Source organism: Strix uralensis, chromosome 3 (assembly GCF_047716275.1).
Source record: "Strix uralensis isolate ZFMK-TIS-50842 chromosome 3, bStrUra1, whole genome shotgun sequence".
In the NCBI taxonomy this organism is placed as follows: Eukaryota; Metazoa; Chordata; class Aves; order Strigiformes; family Strigidae; genus Strix; species Strix uralensis.
The window spans coordinates 36,267,568-36,288,186 of record NC_133974.1 but is presented as its reverse complement, the minus strand read 5'-3'; the positions used below and the strand labels follow the sequence as shown (position 1 = coordinate 36,288,186).

Genomic DNA, 20,619 nt, shown 5'->3' with positions numbered 1-20,619 from the left:
AATGATTTACCCATCCCTTACAGCTGATCAGGCAGACCCATGCAAATTCATGGCATGTGACGAGTTTTCTGAATGCGTAATGAACAAGTGGACAAAAGAGGCTGACTGCCTTTGTAAAGCTGGTTACGCAAGCCAAGATGGATTACCATGTCAGAGCCTGTGTGAGTTGCAACCACATCTCTGCGTCAATGGTGGGAAATGTGAGTTAGTTCCAGGAAGAGGAGCTGTCTGCAGGTAAATAAATGGTGCTTAACACGAATTCTGTGAACAGATCCCTGATATGTCTATTGCATGAACAAGCAGGGCTGAGTATCTATTTTCAACAGCATAAACTATGCAAATAAGCCAAGACCTCAATATTCAGACACTTTAAGGTACAAAACCCTGCTTCAGTATAAGAAGTCTCACTATGGATAAATCCATTTCTGCCTGTTAGCGCACACAATCTAGTTATTTTTTAGAGATGCTTTAGAAATGTATTAGAAATTCAGCATCATTAGCAGGGATGACAAAACTGCATTCTTTTCAGATTTCCAAGTACATCTTGGAAAAATGAAATAACACATTCGTGGTTTTGCTATGGATTACATAGTAGTATTTTAAGAAATTACATTTTTTTAAGATGCATTAAAAAGGAAATCTATATTCTGATAAACTACTCTGATTCCAGACCACCCAATAAAGCACATGAAGGCTGAGGCTGCTTTCGGGTCTTTCTGGGAGAGACTTGAAGATCAGCAGCTCCTCCTAACTGTAAACATATTCTATAAGGATTTTTACATGAAATGATGTTAAGCCAATATTGAGAACTATGACAGTACTTGAACACATTAAGTCTCTTTTAAAAGTATTAAGTTTCATCTCATTGTAAGACTAGACTATCCAGAGCATTATGTGAAACTGTATACTTGACTGGCACACAGTAGTTGACCAGCCACGTGTATGAGCAAGAGACAAGTTACAATGCTTGCACTTGTCTGCTATCTCTTAATATTGACTTTAAAAGGTTAATGATACGTCTTTTAGTGTACTTAGGATTAATGTCAAAAAAATAAGGCTACTGAGCAAATTCTTCGTATGATAATGTCACTGTAACAACGTAACTGTCATTCATTTTCTGCCGTGAGCATCACAGAAATAATAGATGATTATATTGATTTCACCCCAGTTGCTGCTAAATTCCTGACTTGGATTCACAGTAGTGCAGCTGCAGTATTTTGTACTAGAAATCAGCCTGTGAGCTAAAGAGGTCCTCTTCAAAACTGTATTGAAGTAGCAAAGGGCATAGCCTACTCCTCCAAGACCAATGCACTAAGGAAAAGAACACATTTCCATTCCAGAAAAGCCCTGATTTGATGTACAGTAATAACCAAACGATCACTTGGAATGATAAAAGTATTAAAAATAATAAATCAAACATCTTGTGAATTACAGCAAGTTACAGACACACAAACTTACCGCCAGGCTCAGACTGACAGCTTGTGGAAACTTGAACAGTCTGCAGAGAGAAAATTATGGCCTATTACTTGCTTTAGTCAAGCACTTGTTTTGCTTGTGAATTTACTCAGAATTCACCATGTTAATTTTTCCACTAACTGGAACACCTGTGTTCTCATATAAAATATGGCAATCTTCTCCCTTGCTTTAAAGGGAGCTATTTGTAGTAGAACTTTTACATCAGACCTTGCTACTCAGATTAAAATCACTGATAAACAGAATGTAGGCTTCAAAGATGTGTTTAGACATTACTCCAAAACACACCTCAACTTCCAAGGTTCTAAACCACAAATGTTACTTCAACTTCACCTGTGGGGCTAGAAATTTGTCAGAGATGCTCCAAATGCGTAATTTCCTTAAAATTTGTAGGTTGGCAAAGAATCTATCAGTGTCTTTTTATTTAACACTCACTCTCATGATCTATTATCAATCACATTATTTCATACAGACACATAACAATTAATTGCTTTGGGAATACTGGGCTTATATTTAATTGTAGATTTTCCTTTGTTTTCATTTGAGGTACTCTGTATTTTCTGCCTTCGAGTTCTGTACATTTTTCTCTTCCTCTCCCTGTTTTAGATGCCCTGTACGTAGACACGAGCTTTACCAAGGACAGCGCTGTGCAAAATTTGCTCCAGAACCCATACAACCCTTCATTTTTAAACCTCTCATTCTTGGCTTACTAAGCCTTGTTGTTTTTCTTTTCATCATTTTAATTATTAAGTTAAGAAGAAAAAGCAAAAGAAACTCTATTTTGCAGTAAGCTGTTCATGATCTTTTTCTTCACATTTCAAAATATTCCTTTTTTTCTTTTGCAATTTAAAATCTTACCTAAACAAAAATGTTCTGCATTGTAGAAGTCCTACTCTCAACAGCTGCAATTCAGAAAATGCTGTAAGGATTAATCCTGCTTTTGAACATGACGAACCCATAACTGGCTTTTGCTATACAGCTTGTAGTGTAAGTGCTTGTGTCAGTTCCTCAGAGATCACTGATCATGAAGCATTACACGAACTTGAAAACACAATTCAGCATGGAGGTAAAATGCATGGAAATCCTTTTCTTACCCCTCAACAAACAGCCCCACCTCAAGTAACACGTCCATCTTCATGTGTTTACTCTACAACTAAATCAAATTTGATTCTAATCTCTTGCTTGGCAATTGCAGAACTAAAAATACTAATTCATTTATTTGCTTTTCACATTTACTGCCGTGTAGCTTTCATAACAGGACTGTAGAATTGTTTTCCTTACAGCTCTCTTGCATGGCTTTGGTGGTCCATCCTATCCAAGTGCTTTTTGTGATTTAGTGGAATAATTAATCTAGTATTTTGATTTTTTTTTTTTTACTGTTGTAGGTCACCAGATGAGCTTACAAAACCAAGACTGACAAGTTAGTCTCTGAAATTCTTCATTTCCAGCATCAGCCAGAAAACCAAGGTTTGTGACTATTTTCAAGAGCTTTAAAAATCTGTGGAGTTTTTCCTGTTTGACAATGTTACCAGGAAGCCTCTTTGTACTAATTCCATACAAAGAAAAGCTTGAGGTTTTTTGGTGCTTGATATGACAGTAACAATCCTTTCTTAAGTGCTTTTATGTGACAAAGTTCCATTCTGTATACCCATTTGCTAATGTGGCATGAAGGAAGAAAGAGTATCTAAAATGACAAAGCAACACAAAATGCAAACCAAAGGGGAGGTTTTAAATAGCAGTAACAGATCATTTAAAAATAACTTGTGCCTGTTTAAGCTACATAGAGTTTGAACAAGTAGGAATTCAAATTTGAGCAGAATACTGCTCATATCTCATATGTTATTTCAAGTTTTGCAACTTGAAACGTCTTGTATCTTGAGGGGGGGGGGGGGGCGAGACAGAAAGGAGAAAAGCCGAGTCAAAAAATTTTCTAAAATTGCCAGACTGTCTCTTACTTCTGATGTATCCAAGTATGCTCTCCTGAAAGGTAGACAAAAAGCTTTTACTTTGCAATTTTTATTTTTCTGAATCACAGCCCAATTAGGAACAACAAGGTTTCACTGTAGCTGTTAGTACCCATTATTACTGAGGGGAATCTCAGTACAAGATTGTCCTGGCACCAGCTGTATACTACAGGAGACAGGATACCAGGCCACATGAATCTTTGGCTTGAGCCAGTACATTGTTATGTAAATAAAGAACAAGTAATGAAACAATATAGAAAGATTTCTTTTCACTGTTCTTCATCATGCCCAGGTCTGGTCTCTTCAAGTAGCCCAGGTCACAGTTACAGACTGAGCCACTGGTGACGGGGGGGGGGGGACTGAATGCAGGGATAGAGACTGACAAGTCAGCAGGGAGCAGCAGTTCGGAAAAGCTCAAGAATGAATTGGTTTCACTGCTGATAAAAAAAAAAAAAAAGCGCACAGCCATTTGCAATTAGTACTTTAAACTCATCTTAAAAAAATGTGTCTGTGGGTAATTGTAGACCAATAAACTTTCATACCAGCTGAACTACTTAAAATTGCTACTGACAAAAGCATTAAATATTTTATGAAAGGAAATGGCACATCTGTGGGAGAAAACCAGGCCTGTGTCATCGAGACTATATTTGAATTGTCAAAAGAATATTGACAGAGCTGCTCTCAAGATCTAGTTAAGGAAATTAATTTAGTGAGAAGTGAGGCAACCACAAAATAGAAATAGGTTTTTAAAAAAACCCCCAAAACGTGTTTTTGTCCATTTTCCACCATTACTTAAGTTTAAAATGAGTGTTTACCTCAGAGCCCTTATGTTGAACACATTTTCAATGATTTGAAAATAATTGATGGAGGAAGAAAAAATTATGTATGATAGCTGAAACTGAAAGTACCACTTCCATATTACCATCTAGAAAACTCCTTTAGGGCAAAGATTTTTAAAACAGTATATGGTACTTGAATTGAATTTTCAGGAGGAGGTGGATATCTAGAACTCTTAGGCCAAATTGAAAATTCCAGTCTTTAAATTCTGTTTTGCAATGGTAATAACAGCAGTGACAGCTTTGTAGGACATATTATCTACAGTAAGTACAGCTCTGTATTTATAAATGCATATATGAAAATAAGCATAAAATTCTAGTAGAAGCTAAAATAACCTTCAATTCCTTCCTAAGCATGAAAAATGTCTGCAGTTTAGTTAGAGGGTCACTACATGGAAAATTATTGCAAAACTTGTTTATCAGAGGGGGTTTTGTTTGGTTGGGTTTCTACCCAATTAATCATCCAGGAACTAACAAACATGTTTCACATCCAGGTGAACTTGCTCTTCCTTCTCTCTGAGCTCAGTAGAAAACACAAGTTCTTGCAGGCAGCTGAAAACCACAGCTACCTCTACATAGTTAGGTCTCTGGGAACTTGGCATGTCTTGCTCCACAAATAGTATAACATTATAAAATGCCTCTGGGAGTGATCTTTCTTTGGGCCAAAGTAGAATGTGAGAGTGAGCTGGAATTTACACATTCAAATGGAGCAGCTCATTCAAACTGAGACATAAGGCCAACAAGTCCACATCCAGTTGGCCTACTACAGCTGAGAGTCAAACATGACAAAGTTCTCCAAGAATGATCCTGCTGATCTGGCTCTCTGCTGCCTACCTCACCTACACATGTGCTCTTGGCTCCTTTGAGATGAAAGCTGAAGACCTCATTTCAAAATGCAACTTTTCTCTTGTAATATCTGCTGTCCCTGTTAGTGAGTGTGCTGGATGTTCTCTGGTCAGTGAAAAAGATTCAGAAAATAAAAGCATTGCTTTTCAGTTATAAGGGTCTTATGTCAAGCTATCCATAAAGCCTTTTACTTTTCAGTTGATCTAACGGATGTTATTCTATAAACTCATTTATTTGTCGTACATGGCATGGGTGAGTAGGCTTCTTTTTCAAGATATTATCTGGCAAAATTCAGTAATGGATCTATCCCTTTAAAAGAAAAAGGATCTCATCTAAGGAGTCTTCACAAAGTTTTCTAAGCTTGCGTAAGAACTGTGCTGCAACAGATACCACAGAAAATCAGTTTTAACGACTTAGATAAAACTTTAGAGGATCCAGAAATATTTGACACAGAATAGCCCAGAAGCATGAAATAAAGCACTGGATAAGAAGATGGTAGAATAACTTGTTTCATAATGCTGAACCTACTCAGCATGGACAAGTCCACTTCAGTTGATGCAATTCAGATGAAGCCTAAAAGTCATTACAGATTCTCCCTAAGAAATATGCAAAATATATCATTCTTTGCTCATCAAAACCAGTAACTGACACATAGCACAATCCTCTGAAAAACTGACTCTCAGCCATCAAGAAGGATGACTGAAATTAAATTTGAGGCGAAAACAAAGACTGCCATTTGTTTCATCCTCATGTCAGTCACTTGGATAATCAAGCAAACACTATTTTGGATTAAAACAACACAACAATACAAGTTGGCCTGTTAGATCTCCCCCACCAATATCAGATTTAGTGTTTCATTACCAGAATCACAGGGTAAAGAAGACCTAAAATACCATACAGAGATGGAAGCGCTGTGCTCTTAGTTTGAGAATAGCAGGCATCAGGTTTTACAAATTTACAAGTTTGCATGGCACAGTTGCCACTCTTACACTTAATACGTAGAAGCTTGATGTCCCAAAGATAATTTTATCCCAGATCTGCTGTAACTGAATCTTGTAGATACTTCAGATACAGCTTCTTTTGTAGCATGTTGCATTCTAATTGTTTTACAGTCAAAAATATGTTCTTTAGATTATGATGAAATAGGTGGTATTTGTTTGTTATTTCATACAGAAGTGCACCATTGTTATACCAGGGAGGAAAAATAACAGTTTTACTCTGATTCAATGACTTAGTATGTAAAAAATAACTTCAGGGTTAACTCACTTCTCCTTACAATGAACTGGAGATTATCTCAAACAGATTTTAGTGAGACCTTGACTATTAGCAATAGATAAATAGTACATTTTCAAATTTAAAAATGTTTTTCAAATGTCTTATGAGAGTTTCTCTTTCAGGTATTCAAAAAAGGTGGTCTGCATTATTCAAGACCGGACTTCAGGTTGATTATGCATATGAAAAAAATTCAAGGATTCCTAAAGATACAACATTTTGGCTCTAAAATCTGCACACATTTTAAAAAATGTTTTATTAAAGAAAAACAACATGACCAAGTTGACCAACTATTTGACCATGTCTAAAATTTGACTAGGAAAACGTTGCCAGTGTTAAGATGCATGTATTAAGCTTCCAGTACTTACACATCTCAACTGTATTTTTATTTAAGAGCTGAGTACTAGATTTTGCTGAGAAGTGACTTTTTTCAATATTGTAGATCACAAACATTCTGCTAAAAATGTTGATAAAACTTTACCACATTTCTATACACTTTTATTGACCTTTCTTACATACCCTAATGAAGGTGGCAAACACAGAAATAAGAGCTGTCATTGACCAAAGGCCACATTAAAAGCATTTGGGAACTTCGCCATTCTCTCCCTACAACGCTTACGTTGTAAATCACACAGAAGTTGGGATTAATTTTTTTAATGGTTTCTATGAACATCAGATTCCTATTTTCTGTTAATAAACAGATTATGTATATGTATGTACATATACACTTCACTGCTTAATTTCTGGTGGCAGTTACAAACTGTCAGGTTATCCTAAGACTTCCAGCGTTTCACTGAGGTGCAATACCTGCAGTTTCATCTTTTCAGAACATTAAATTTATATTCACAAGCACCCTCACCGTAGCAAGTAGATTACAGAGTTGCACACAAGTGCATGCACTTTAAACTCAGTACACAAACAAATAATTTTGAGAAGTTACTATTAGTTTCTGTAGAAGAAATCTAGGCAGACAACGGGTGGCCATTAAGTATTTTATAGGCTTAGTAATTTATGCTCTATGGATCCACAATCCTGATTCAAGTATGAGCATTACTTTACCTTCAACATCTTTTTCTTGAGTATATCTATATTTATATGCTGCACCAGTGTTGTATAATATTCAGGCACTGTTTGCTGCTTGGTGTGTATCAGAAGTTGTACTTACAGCTCAAACTGAGCTTCTACAAAGTTCATGACTACATTGGATGACAGCTCCTTGTTCAGATGTGGAACTTTCACGGAACAGCAGCTGATTTTAGTGACAATTCTTTTTACTTCATACCACACAGTTACCATAGCAAAGACCGAACTTTAGTTTACCTTATTACATATGCTCAAAAGAACTGTTTACGAATTCCGAACACTTAACTGCACAAACAGATTTGCTGGCAAAACCACCAAAACTGGTGATTGTGTACAAATGAAGGCAATGCACCAAGAATACAAAGTTGAGTTTCTACAGCTGAAAGAGTATTTTTACTTACTTTAACTACTAACTAGGGGGAAAAAAAAAAAAAAATCTAAGATGTGGTTTTACACAGTAACACTCAGAATAAAACTGTACTTTAAAAATACTTCTTGCAGGGCACTGGAAGTCATCCCTGCCAACAAATGTTAGCTTTTCACTATTGCTCATGTAAGCTAAGAATGCATTAAGAATGCTGAAAGCATTCAATTTTTTCCATTACAGATGTATTTTTGTATGTGTTTAGTGTATTTCAATTCATACTAGTTATCACTAGTCTGATTTTAAAAAATCAAGTAATTTTAAAATGTGTATTTTAATAATGATTATTCATGATTGTATTTATCACTCTCAACAATTAATTACCAAATATATTTGCTGGATGTAAGCCTTTTGTATTTCAATAAAATATAATAAAACTATTTACTTGAAAATTTCACAGGGAATTGAATTGGTACTTAATCTCACACTAAAACACATCATGTTATCTTAAAACTGATGTAAAGCTACAGCTGGAGATGAAAGCCATAAGGAAAGTGAAACAAAATTATATTTCCTAGATATCAAAGTCTGAATTACTTCAATCTTCTTAAATTAAAAAATACCACTCTGATTTGGCCCTTAAGACAGGAAAGTTTGATAACACTTTAAAAAAAAAAAAAAAACAAACAAAAATGAAACAAAACCCAAAACAAACAAAAGCAACACCACATCTCCAACCCAAACATAAAGCTTTTCCCATATGAAAAAACTCAAAGCCTCTTAAGTGGTTTCACTAGTCACTGATTGTCATGATCTAAAACGAAAAATATGCAAACAGTACACAGCATAGCAAATGATAAATATGTTGGAAGTGATAGCAATAAAGGTTACAAAAAATAGTAACAGAAGTAAAAATATACTCATTTCAACAAATACTAAGAAATGAGGTATGAGACTTAACAAAATCAAAATTTTTTAATATCAGAATGTTCTTTTAGAGGAACACTTACCTTAGAAAGTAAAGACAAAATCATTACTAGAGTAGCTTTAAGCACCATAAACATCTGATAGAAAAGCAGCAGGCAGTTCCAGCACAGAAATCCTTTTATCCTTCTCATAACTTAATTTACCCTTACTTATTCTGCTTTAAATCTTTAAAGACAAAATGGTAAGAGAGATACAACTGAGATTTCACATGGAATGTATTTATTTTTTTGATTTTCAGTACAGTATTAGGAGGTCATTTAAATACTTTAAATAAAGATTTTTGAGAAAAAACCAAAGGATTCAACTAGGTAAAGAAAAACAATCTTATCAGTGGATGACAGACAAGTATTTAATGACCCTGTGATCATCAAAGTAGCTTTCTCTAGAAAATTCATATTCCTAGGTCACCTAGTCAGGAATGTAGCCTAGCATGGCAATTCTTTTCCTCTCCTTTGTTTTGTGGAGTGTTTCATGCAGAAGATCTCAACTATAATGGACAGCTTTACTGAGAGGCAGGAAGAATTTTTTTTTTTTTTTTTTTTTTTTAAATCAAACACACAGAACCAAGCCAACATTTTGCTTTAAAAAGCAAAGTAAATTTTTCTCTATAACCATAGATCAGAAGGGCATTAGGTAATACTACAATCCTACAGATCAACCCCCACCCCAGCCTTTTTATTTCCTCTCCAAATCAACCAACAGTATAATTATCTGACACAGCAGATGGGACTACAGAAACAACTGGTAAGCAGCTGAATATTGCCTGATGTAAAAAAAAAAAAAAAAAAAAAATCTGAAATTAATTGAAAATTAATTTTGTAGCACAAAAAGATCAGTAAAACTAAAAGCAGATGCTGCTTTTGGTGCAGAAAAAAAAAAAAAAAGCCTGCTACTGTGCAAACTAGAATACCCTGACTTTTGGAATGCATTTTCTGCTTGCCTCAGGCATACTGCTGAGGCAATGCAAAGAGGTGGGAACATCTTATTTGAGAACATCCAGCCACCAGTTCTTATTCTTCAAAGTCAATTTTATTTTCCTGATAGCTCATATTTTTTAGTCATTTAGTTAAGAAGAATTCCCATACACCCCACTCTGAAAAATAAATTTTCTTTCTGATGCCAGCCAAGGAAATCCTGGCATAATCAAAGGAACAGAATGGAAAAATTCAGTTAACAATTTTATTTAAGTTCCCCACAAGTATGTTTACACATATATATATTAAAATATTTAAGCATATATATGTGTATATACATACACACACACTTAAGTATTGAAGTTCTTTGTTTACCATGTTCAGTCTCGTAAGATCCATTTTTTTATATATATATATATATATATAAAAAAATAAACTGAGACTGAAAGTGTTAAGTCAAGAAGCTAAATCCAGATAGTCATAAATACAGGATAGGGCATCTCAGCCCTATCAGTTCAGTGATTTTTCTTCCTTGTATCGCATGAACAATCACAGCTTCTTACAGTGCTGTTTCTGGAGACTGGAAGTTCTGAAACTTTGGTTCCAATTCAGTAACATATTAAACCAGTAACCTAAATTTCATAAGCAGCACCTCTAAACACATGCAACACTGTACAGGTTTGTACACAACTTGCTAGTCAGCAGCCTGATGCACTTCTCCTTTCATCTTCCAGCCAGAAATTACTGCTTCAGTGAAGAATTTGGGTAAAATGAAAATATTTTCTCATCTTCAATCACATGACCAAAAAGCAGAGTGTGTACACAGTGGAAGCTGAGATTCCCTGATGCAGTGGATTCAGAGTTAATGTATTACTCAAATATCTCCACATGTATTACAGTAAGGAGGGCATTTATAACAAGTGTCAGACTGCAGCATCCTAGCACAATCTAAGGTCAGCAAGGATGTATGCATCAGGAGCTTTCTCTGTGCTACAGAACTGTACATCTTGAAAGTTATTAAGTATATTTATGCATTTGAAAACTAAAGTTTCCAAGAAGTAAACAGTGAGGGAATTATTTTATAGTGTAAGCAAACTTTGTTAATTAATAGAGCAAAACTTCATTTTTAAATCAGGTTGAATAAGTAATTGGACATAAAGCTACTTATATTTCAAATTCCTATCAGAGAGATAATAAATAATCAAGTTTAACTTGTTGAAATAATGGCCAGCATGGTGAAACAATAATGTTCACATAAGTGAACAAGATGCATTTTAAAACCATATGAAATTAATAATTCCCACCCACAAAAACTTCCAAAATTAACTGCTTTAATAAGGGAACTGTTACAAGCTATGAAACTTGACAGAAGATAGGAAGATAAAGCTCAGTGTCCAAATCACTATGATATTCCAGTATACTAAAAACTGTAGCTATTTCATCAGCACATAGTATTTAAATGATTCATTATGTTATTGGACCAATTTTTTAAACAATCTAGCAAAAGGTACAGACCTTGTGCATCTCATTATAATTAAAATAAACAGGATGTCTGAGGCTCAGGCCTCACTATTCAGTTAAGATATACTGCCACCAAAAAGCTGAACATAGTTCCCTTATGCTATCCGTACTCATATATGCCTCCCAATACAAGTCTTGGACAATTTTGAATATACTGAAGTTACACTACCTGGGCAAACAAACTCTCCAGGAATTCCTACTGAAAATTTGGTCAGAAAAATAAAAGTCTAAAGGAAATTTGTACTTAAAGAGAAAACAGAAAAAGAAACTAAGAGAGAAGTGGTATAAGACTTAATAAGCAGTACATTCTTTGAGTACCTCCAATATTACACAATATTGACATATATGAATGCTCTTCTCAGAATGTACAGAAAACCATTCCTCTTAAACCAAGACAAAGAATGCATTAAATAGGAACTTATGGGTCTCAAGTTTAGGAGGATTTCCCATCAGTCTCTGAAAAAGTAAGTACAGACACTAACCAGTTTTCAAATCAGGACATAAAATGTCTCAGATTATATAAAATTATACTCCAACTTCTCCGGAACAGAAGTCAAAGCCAAGGCCTCACAATTCCAGTTATTAGAAACAGTGTACCCTCTTTACTAGGCCACAAGTTGAAGCCAACTATTCAGTGTCTTAAAGAGGGGATTTTATAACAAGGTGGTTTCAATGTAGTTCTTTGTAATATGTACCCAAGTACAGATTGCTTAAAAGTGTTAAGAGTTACAACAGAAACTGTTAGAGAAAATGCAACATATAAACAAAATGCAACAAACTACACTGACTGGAGTTTCTTCAAGGTCCTCATACATAGTAAAGTTCACTACACAAATTAAACATCATAAAGTACAAATTAACAAGCCACATGATTAATAAAATCTGTTCACTTTATATTAAACATCTCTAATATGATTATAGAATGTTTAGGTCCTCCGTTGCACAGAGGAACTCTTCCCTTTGTATCATGGACAAGGGTTCTCAAACGCTACTGTGCAAAATGACCATTTATTTCAATAGGTTCTGCAGCATAGCTGTAGCATATGTAGGACGAGCTTGTCTGCTTTCAATTGCATTTTGAAGATACTGGATACCTCCACAGCGCTCCCAAATTTCTTCAAACTGTCTCGGCAAAATTTCAGCACCTCGCTTTCGAGTTAAGCCAGTCTCTTCAAGATTAAGCTCACACATATCCATATCATCCTTACCTGAAGTGGTAAAGGGAAAAAGAAAATCTTTATGAAGCTTTTACATCATTCAAAGGTCCCATTAACAAAGATTAGGCCTTTTGTTAATTGGATTTCCTCTCTCAAGCTCTAGTTTGTTAATAGATTTCAGAGCTTACAGGGATATCAGTCCTCAGGCACAGACATTTATTTATTTATTTTCATACACACAGGGCAAAAAAGCTGTATCAGAATAAACTCATATCAGATGCTACAACTGACAAAATTGTGCTTAAAAAGTGAGCAAAAAGGAACACAGGAAAGAAGGTGAAAAAGATCACCATCTTGATATATCTCCTGAAATCCACTACAGGATCACAATCGCACCTGTTTTACACATACTTTCAGTTTTAAACAGTTTTACAGTGAATTTCTGTTATTTCATTTGTTTAAATGGAGCAAAGCAACTAAGAAGCTGAGACTTTTGATCAAGTAACTAGTATTCTTAATCTGTCAGCCTCCCATGCTAAACAAAGATTAGTGTTTACCAGATGGGTCTGACACAGGGAATCCAATAAACAGTAAGCGTAGTTTACTCACTATATTTTAATCTTATTTTTCATAGGTCATCCACTGAATGTGGTATTCATGACAGCAATGCTACTTTTAGCTATGGGCTTTGACACTTATGCTAAGGGCAACAGTTGGTATAAGGAATTCTATTAAAAATAATTAGCAGAAAACAAGGAACTTTTGTTGCTAGTAAACTACCATTCTGAAGCTAAATAAACTGGTTATGGCCTTTTCCTCAGTCCCCAAGTTAAATACAAAAACAAACCCCAGAACTGTAAACAGCATTTCTCCAGTGTTTTCTCCCCCTTTGATTATCTGCCAGAAAACAAGGATACATTTCATTGCCAGATAAATCTCTACGTATCCTATTACTAAATGTGTAAAAACACAGTTTTTATAAGTTTAAGACTAAAAAGCTTTTCTCCCATACTACACAGCATAAATATGGTAAAAGTATGTTTGCTATTAGCACTATACTATGGAAAGACAATATATCATATGCACAAATTGTTTTGATACAAACTGCTGTTGTTTTTCAAAGTTAACTAAAAACCAATAAAATGATGAGCAGAACTTTCCCAGATAAATTGTGATGTTTTATCTTCGCACTGTCTCCAGTTCAGTAAATAATCTGAGGGTACTTAATAATAAAACCATTTACATTTGGATTCCCACTCTATGATTTTCCAGATTAAAGTACATGTACAAATAAAACACGTGACCAGTTACATCTCCAAGTGATATTCCGTAACATTTCACCACCATCAACAGCAGTCCCAAATCCTCAAATTTTGCCCAGACAAGAACTGCTGATGAAAAAAAGAAGAGGATACAACTTGCCAAACCTGCATCATCAGCCTCTTTTTCTGATGTTATTGGCTCTGAACCTTTTCAATATTTGAATTTTTCTTTCAATACCAACCTGCTACAAGGAGAATGGGTGCCTTGTCAGGGTGAAGTTCCATTTGTCGAGCAATCCATGGCCCATCAAAATGCGCATACCACCAACCCTTCTTCTTGTTCTGGGGATCTTTGTATTGGTCAGCAGGACGGATGAAGGGAATGCGGAAGTAACGCTGTTGTCTGTTTATTTCAATCTCTTTTTGTCTGGCTGGTAGCTGGGTTGTTGGGTTCTGTTGAGCTATTGTACAAAAAAAGAAAAAAAAACAAGCAAAGAAACAAAAAACAAACAAGAAAGCCATATTATGATTTGCTTGATTAATCAGCAAAGAAAAAAAAACAACAAAAAAACCCAAAACCCCAAACAAACAAAACCCAAAAAAACAAACCAAATCCCAAAAAACCTGAGAGATTCTCTCTGAATATGTCTTCTGAAGTCTTATCAACCTAAAAAGTACTCCCATATCATATAATGTGCATTCTTTTAATCGCTACAGCTACAACACTGGTGAGGAAAGGATCATGTTAACTATTGTGTCTATAGGTTGCTCAATGGCATCAGGTATGTTTAGACAAAACAAAGTGAGTAAAATAACACATTCTGCTTTAAATCAATATTTGAGGTAAAACTTCCCGTATAAAATTTCTCACCAACCAGAAACATTAATCAGTAACTGTTCTAGTTCAGTCCACATCTTCGTAAAACAAGGTCACAGTGCAACGAAGCATTTTCAGTTACAAAAATACAAAGCACCACTTGAAGATTTTTGACAGTCAACACAGAATGATGTGTAATACTGTTAGAAATTACTAATTTGTTAATAGAAATGTTGACAACAAATACTGCTTATTACAAAGCTGCCACCAAACATAACTTTCTGCCTAGATTTCTATGTACTAAACTCCAGCATTAGAACCACTCTCTGGCTGCTTTGCTTTTCAAATAAATTGTAAGATCAACAGACCAAACATCTAGAGAAGACAGAGCTATACAATTTCTTTTAAAGCTTCATATGTATTTTTGGTAAATATTTCCCACGTGCATTTTTGGACTCTCTCAGTCCCACACGTTTCAGACTTCAGAGAGAAACTTTGTTTCAAATAAAACCAAACACTGGCTATGTTAACTCATCAACTGATCGACCTTAATGTTATGTATATGCTATCATAATCAGTTTTAAATAGTAAATGCTCTTACAAGCAAGATCCTTTCCCTTAATAACTGCCTCTTGCAGAAGTTTATTACTGATCTTGTTTTAGTGATTTACAACACCACTGTTACAAATACCGTTTAAGAAATTCTGAATGTGAATTTAAGCCATCTCTACAAAAGAAAATCAGTATTAACAGTTTCATGTTTCAGCATAAAGGGAATACTTAAAAGTGAATTCCTTTATTCTCCATTGTCTATTAAGCAGCAAATCCAATTTCTAAGCTAAAATTTAATAAAATGAAAAATGTCAATCACTTCTAACAATGTATTTTTAGTTATGAACAAGACTAACAGCCTAGCAACTGCACCTTGAATTTTCTTCCACTTAAGATTCAAGCAAGAATAGTTTTTCTAAATGTGAGGAGCAGAATCTTAAAAAAAAAAATAATATATGTACCATACAAATAATACCTCAATTTTTTTTCCACGCCTACATAAACAAAGAGAAGAAAAACAAAGCACATTTTAATAGGTGAATGCTACTTTTATACATCAACTCTGATAAAGCATGTATTTTACAGGGAGATATAGTTTACAGTTTATAAGAAATCAATTCTATTTTCTGCAAATTGTCTTAACATCTATTACAGCAGATCAGTGCTTTAGTATTGTCAAACACTTTTTGCACTGCAATGGCAATTGCTAAGGCTTATTTCTACTTCTGTGCATACCTAAATCCAAGATGAATCTAGAGGGCAGGAATGCTAAGCAGCCAATATAGCCTCTACTTTTCAGTGCTATGGAATTGTAGTTCTTTACAAAAGAAACCATCACCTGAATGTTAGTTTGTGTGCTAGGAAAATAGCTGTTATATGAAGTTGATTCCAGAGTTTTGCTACAACAGAAATCTATGCACAACCAGTAAAAAATGCTAGAAGAAGCATGCCATTTCGGGGGGGGGGGGCAGGGGGGGGGGGCTAAAAAAAGAGAAAAAAAAAAAAAAAAAGAGAAATGTATACCTTCAAATAACCTACATAAAAAGGTTATTTCATTCTCCCTTCCCATGACTGCTCAAATGGGTAGGATCTCATGAAGATAAGCAGTAAAATACATTCGTAAATTACTAGAACATATAATTATCATCAGTTGAATAACATTGCCAAATTGTAAAATAGAATTTTTTTGAACAATCAGATTCTAGGTATACATGTAGCAAAACACTGGATTAATTAATGTTAGTATAGAGCTCTCAAGTGTTCCTATTCTTCAAAGTTAGCTTAAATAACCATCTCCCCACTTACGTGAGTTGCTCAAAAATGGTGCAAAATCTGTGAACAAATATTACATGTTGAACAAAACATAAAAGAGCTGATCCTTTATAAGTTATAGTTTCATTACCTCAACATTTTTCACCAATGCTCATGATAGACAAACGGAAATTCTAGTTACAAAATAAACACAGATGTTGAGCTAAGTATTTCTATTCATTTTCTGCTCACTGACATATATAAAACATCTCCTTTCCTCAAATTTCATAGATTTCCCACAGCTATTTTCATCAGGATTTAATTTTGAAATTGATTACTTCAATTATTTGTGATAGCTGTTACAAAACCTTGGTTGTATACATGCTAAGCACAGATTGCTGTAATAAATCTGTTAGTTAATTAACGTAGGACTTTTAATTTTTGACATTTCTCCTAGGAAGACATTTTCAGACCTCTACTAATACCAAATCTGTCCATTCCAGTAATAATACACAAACCAGTGTTTAGCTTCTATACTGAATATATGAATTTAAATAAAGGATAACTGTAAAATTATCACATCAGTGAAAAGATGGAAAGAAGAAACTACATCATCTGAAGCACACATCCACTGGCACCTGAAAGATGTTTAGCTTAAACATCTAAGAAATCAGAGTTCGTTCTTACTACCTTCTCAAATCATTATAATACATAGATGTGAAATGCCCATGTAGTGTAATTCCAATAGGAAGAATTACTTCTGACATTAACGAGAGTCTCTAAAGGTCGCTATCAGTGACTTTCTTCTGAACTGCAATGTTCTAACTTTTCTTCAGAAATATGAAGCCGTATTTCAAGAAAAGTAAAAAAATGCAATGAAAAATATTGAAAAGAATGCTGTAAATGTCTAACTAAATGTGAGATCATGAATATTCCAAGCTTTATTTGCACAAACCCAAAGATTTTCTGCTTTTTGATACTTCCCATCAGCAATACTGTGCATGAATATTTATTTTACCCATTTAGCTCCAGACAGAACTTGCAAGCTCAAAATCGACCTACGACTTTGCAAAAGTGCTTCAAATGCCTTTTTCTGCTGTTTCAGCTATAAGCTTTCTTAAGCACTTAAACCCACGTTACTAGGCATGGCCACAAGGACCCATTCTTTGATAACATCTTTTCTAGGGATCCAGATTTCACTTGCCATGTATCTGTACCAAAGTTCACTGAAAAGCTCAAATTCTCAGGTAATGCTCAAGCACTTTATAACTCGGTAAACGAATCAAGGGGAAGGAGACACTTTTGTATAAACACCAACACTGAAAGTAGGACACCTGCATACCCTGGGATCTGTATCTGCCATGTCCCGGGACAATGCTCTAATCCCAGGCCAATGTGACTTTGGGGAGAGCATCTTCTCCCCATCTTCCCGTTACTCTTCCTCTCCCATTATCTGTGTGCCAAGGAACAGAAGAATCATGGAACCAGAAGACACCAGGAAAGAGCTGACTAAATTATTACATCCATTTGCTGTGATTCTCTTAATTTCTTAGATTCCTTTTATAACAGATGACCTGGGGGGTGGGGTCGCAGAAAAAAGAGCAACAATCCACTCTGCAAATATCACTCCAGAAACTGGGCACCTGATTTGCATGTCTGGCAGTGTTAAACATGGGAACTCCTACACCTTCCTGTTGAATTTAGAAGGCAGTCACTCACTGTCATTAGCGCATCGCTTTGACAATAAACACCCATCTGTGAAATCAGAAGAATGACAGTCTAATAAGAAAGCAGGGACTATGCAAAATTTGTCATCCCATAATCAAAAATTGCAATGTCAACATTCATAGAATTTTTAAAGAGAGAATATAACCTGAAGTATCTAAGGCTTACAGTGATGTAAATGAAGAAATTATTAGCACCTTTTAGAAGTCTATATACCTATATCTTACAAAAGAATAAAAGCATGAGAAAAAAAACCCTTATCACCAACACTTTTTGTTTTGTCTGGACCCCAAATGTAATAGTCAATTACATAACAGAGCATGATTCCTTCAAATCTTGCTTTTTACAACACCAAAAAAAAAAAAAAAAAAAAATAATCACATGCATTTCTCTGATAGATGGACTATTTGAGAACGGTCACAAGTGGTGTTCCCCAGAGCTCAGTACTGAGGCCAGTTCTGTTTAATATCTTTATCAATGACCTGGTCAAGGGGATCGAGTGCACCCTCAGTAAGTTTTCAGACAACACCAAGTTGGGTGGGAGTGTTGATCTGCTTGAGGGAAGCAAGCCTCTACAGAGGGATCTGGACAGGCTGGAGTGATGGGCCAAGGCCAACTGGATGAGGCTCAACAAGGCTCAGTGCCAGGTCCTTGGGTCACAACAACCCTGTGCAACGCTGCAGGCTTGGGGAGGAGTGGCTGGAAGACTGCCCGGTGGAAAAGGACCTGGATGTGCTGGTCAACAGCTGTCTGCATATGAGCCAGCAGTGTGCTCAGGTGGCCATGAAGCCAATGGTATCCTGGCTTGCATCAGAAATAGCGTGGCCAGCAGGGACAGGGAAGTGATCTTACCCCTGTACTCGGCACAGGTGAGGCCGCACCTCGATTACTATGTTCAGTTTTGGGCCCCTCACTACGCTGAGGTGTTGGGAGTGTATTTAAAGAAGGGCAACAAAGCTGGTGAAGGGTCTAGACCACAAGTCTTATGAGAAGTGCCTGAGGGAACTGGGGTTGTTTAGCCTGGAGAAAAGGAGGCTCAGGGTAGACTTTATCCCTATCTCTACAAATACCTGAAAGGAGGTTCTGGCGAGGTTGTTGTTTGTCTCCTTTCCCAAGTAACAAGCAATAGGACAAGAGGAAATGGCTTCAAGTTGCGCCAGGGATAGATTGGATATTAGGAAAAATTTCTTCACCAAAAGGGTGGTTAAGCATTGGAACAGGCTGCTCAGGGAAGTGGTGGAGCCACCATCCCTGGAGGGGTTTAAAAGATGTGTAGATGTGGTGCTTAGAGACATCGTTTAGTGGTCGACTTGGCAGTGTTAGGTTAACAGCTGGACTCAATCTTAAAGGTCTTCTCCAACCCAAATGATTCTATGAAACTATTTTTAGAATCTCTATTCTATCCCTAGGTATAATTCTCTGTTCTGAACTATCACTAACTACTCTCAGAAAGCAACATTTGTACTTACAGAGGTCAGAACTAGTATGAGCAACCTTAAAAACAAAGTCTCAGAAGTCTCAAAATGCAAACCACAGTTTCATAAATGGAAAATGATCTTTCTTAGTCTTAAGTAGCACAGCAATGAACATTTAGCAAAAACATCAGCAACTGCAACAGCAAATCAAGAACTATTTTTAACAGATGAGTTGGTATAAGGAAAGGTTTTGGGGAGATCTATTTAGTACATGTATCTGGGTCTCCTGAAAGTATTCTACTTTCTGCAAAGTATTTGCCAGTTTCAATCTTTTCAAGATATTTACCTTAAATCAATATAAAAATACTCTTTAAAAACCCAAGAATTTCCTTCAACCTAGCAAAACCAAAAATTCATTCTAGAAATGTTTTCTTTAGAATACTGTCACCAAAATTATTATAAACACAAACATATCTCTCCTCACCATAGTCTGTGACTGATTTCGGAGCACGCTGTTCTGTTTCTGCATTGCGTTTCTTATTCTTGGATTTCCAAGCATGATATACCTTTAGCCTCCTGTGAAACTCTTCTCTGCAAGCTGCCAATAGTTCAATATCTGGCTCAAAAATGAGGAAGGAAGGGATGAGTGAGAAAAATCAGAAAAATTATTTATGAAATGCTTTTCTGTATTGATAGGCAAATAATTTCAGACCACATTGTAATGCTAATATGTTATAGTATAATATAATAAACCCTCATTCTCTGCAGCAACAGGGCCTGTATTTTATGGCCCAGAAAGTCCCTTCGAGTGCTATATACACTTTTCTGCTTTAAAGTAATGGCAGTCCCCAAAGTACCTGTTCTGCTGTGAGATTTAGAGCAGTGAAATGCTACAAATAAAATTTTCATTTCACTAAATTTTTCTGTTGACATTACCACAAGCCAAGTAGTACAGAAACAGATAAAATTTCACTGCTGAACTTTATTTTTGCAACTGAAAAAACCAAAATCAGCAATTTGACTGCTCAGATCTAGGTTCTTTTTCCTAAATATATTTTAGTTTTGCTGAATTTCATGATACTAAGAGACTGAATGACTACAAGAATTTTTCATTAATCACTTAAGACTATGCAAACTGGCTTAACTAGGGATGAACACACATTAGCACCATGTATTACTG

At 35.5% G+C, this 20,619-nt stretch overlaps 2 protein-coding genes across 7 annotated transcripts in view; one reads left to right on the top strand and one right to left on the bottom strand.

Moving 5' to 3' along the window:
- The window catches only part of IMPG1 (interphotoreceptor matrix proteoglycan 1), a 65,155-nt gene extending 58,273 nt beyond the window's left edge, over positions 1–6,882 (top strand). For 2 of the 3 annotated variants that reach the window (XM_074861903.1, XM_074861902.1), the window contains exons 15-19: positions 24–234; positions 2,080–2,259; positions 2,358–2,539; positions 2,859–2,940; positions 6,517–6,882. In XM_074861903.1, coding sequence (XP_074718004.1) covers positions 24–234; positions 2,080–2,259; positions 2,358–2,539; positions 2,859–2,890 — 605 coding nt within the window. In that variant the 3' untranslated portion in view covers positions 2,891–2,940; positions 6,517–6,882. The remainder of the gene's footprint in view (positions 1–23; positions 235–2,079; positions 2,260–2,357; positions 2,540–2,858; positions 2,941–6,516) is intronic. The other variant, XM_074861905.1, reaches the window with a different exon arrangement.
- A 2,140-nt stretch (positions 6,883–9,022) lies between these two features.
- MYO6 (myosin VI) overlaps positions 9,023–20,619 on the bottom strand; it is a 116,450-nt gene continuing 104,853 nt past the window's right edge. For 2 of the 4 annotated variants that reach the window (XM_074861898.1, XM_074861900.1), the window contains 4 exons: positions 19,924–20,055; positions 16,354–16,380; positions 13,922–14,140; positions 9,023–12,468 (listed from right to left, as the gene is read on the bottom strand). In XM_074861898.1, the coding sequence (XP_074717999.1) occupies positions 12,269–12,468; positions 13,922–14,140; positions 16,354–16,380; positions 19,924–20,055 (578 nt within the window). In that variant the 3' untranslated portion in view covers positions 9,023–12,268. The remainder of the gene's footprint in view (positions 12,469–13,921; positions 14,141–16,353; positions 16,381–19,923; positions 20,056–20,619) is intronic. The other 2 variants (XM_074861899.1, XM_074861901.1) reach the window with 1 other exon arrangement.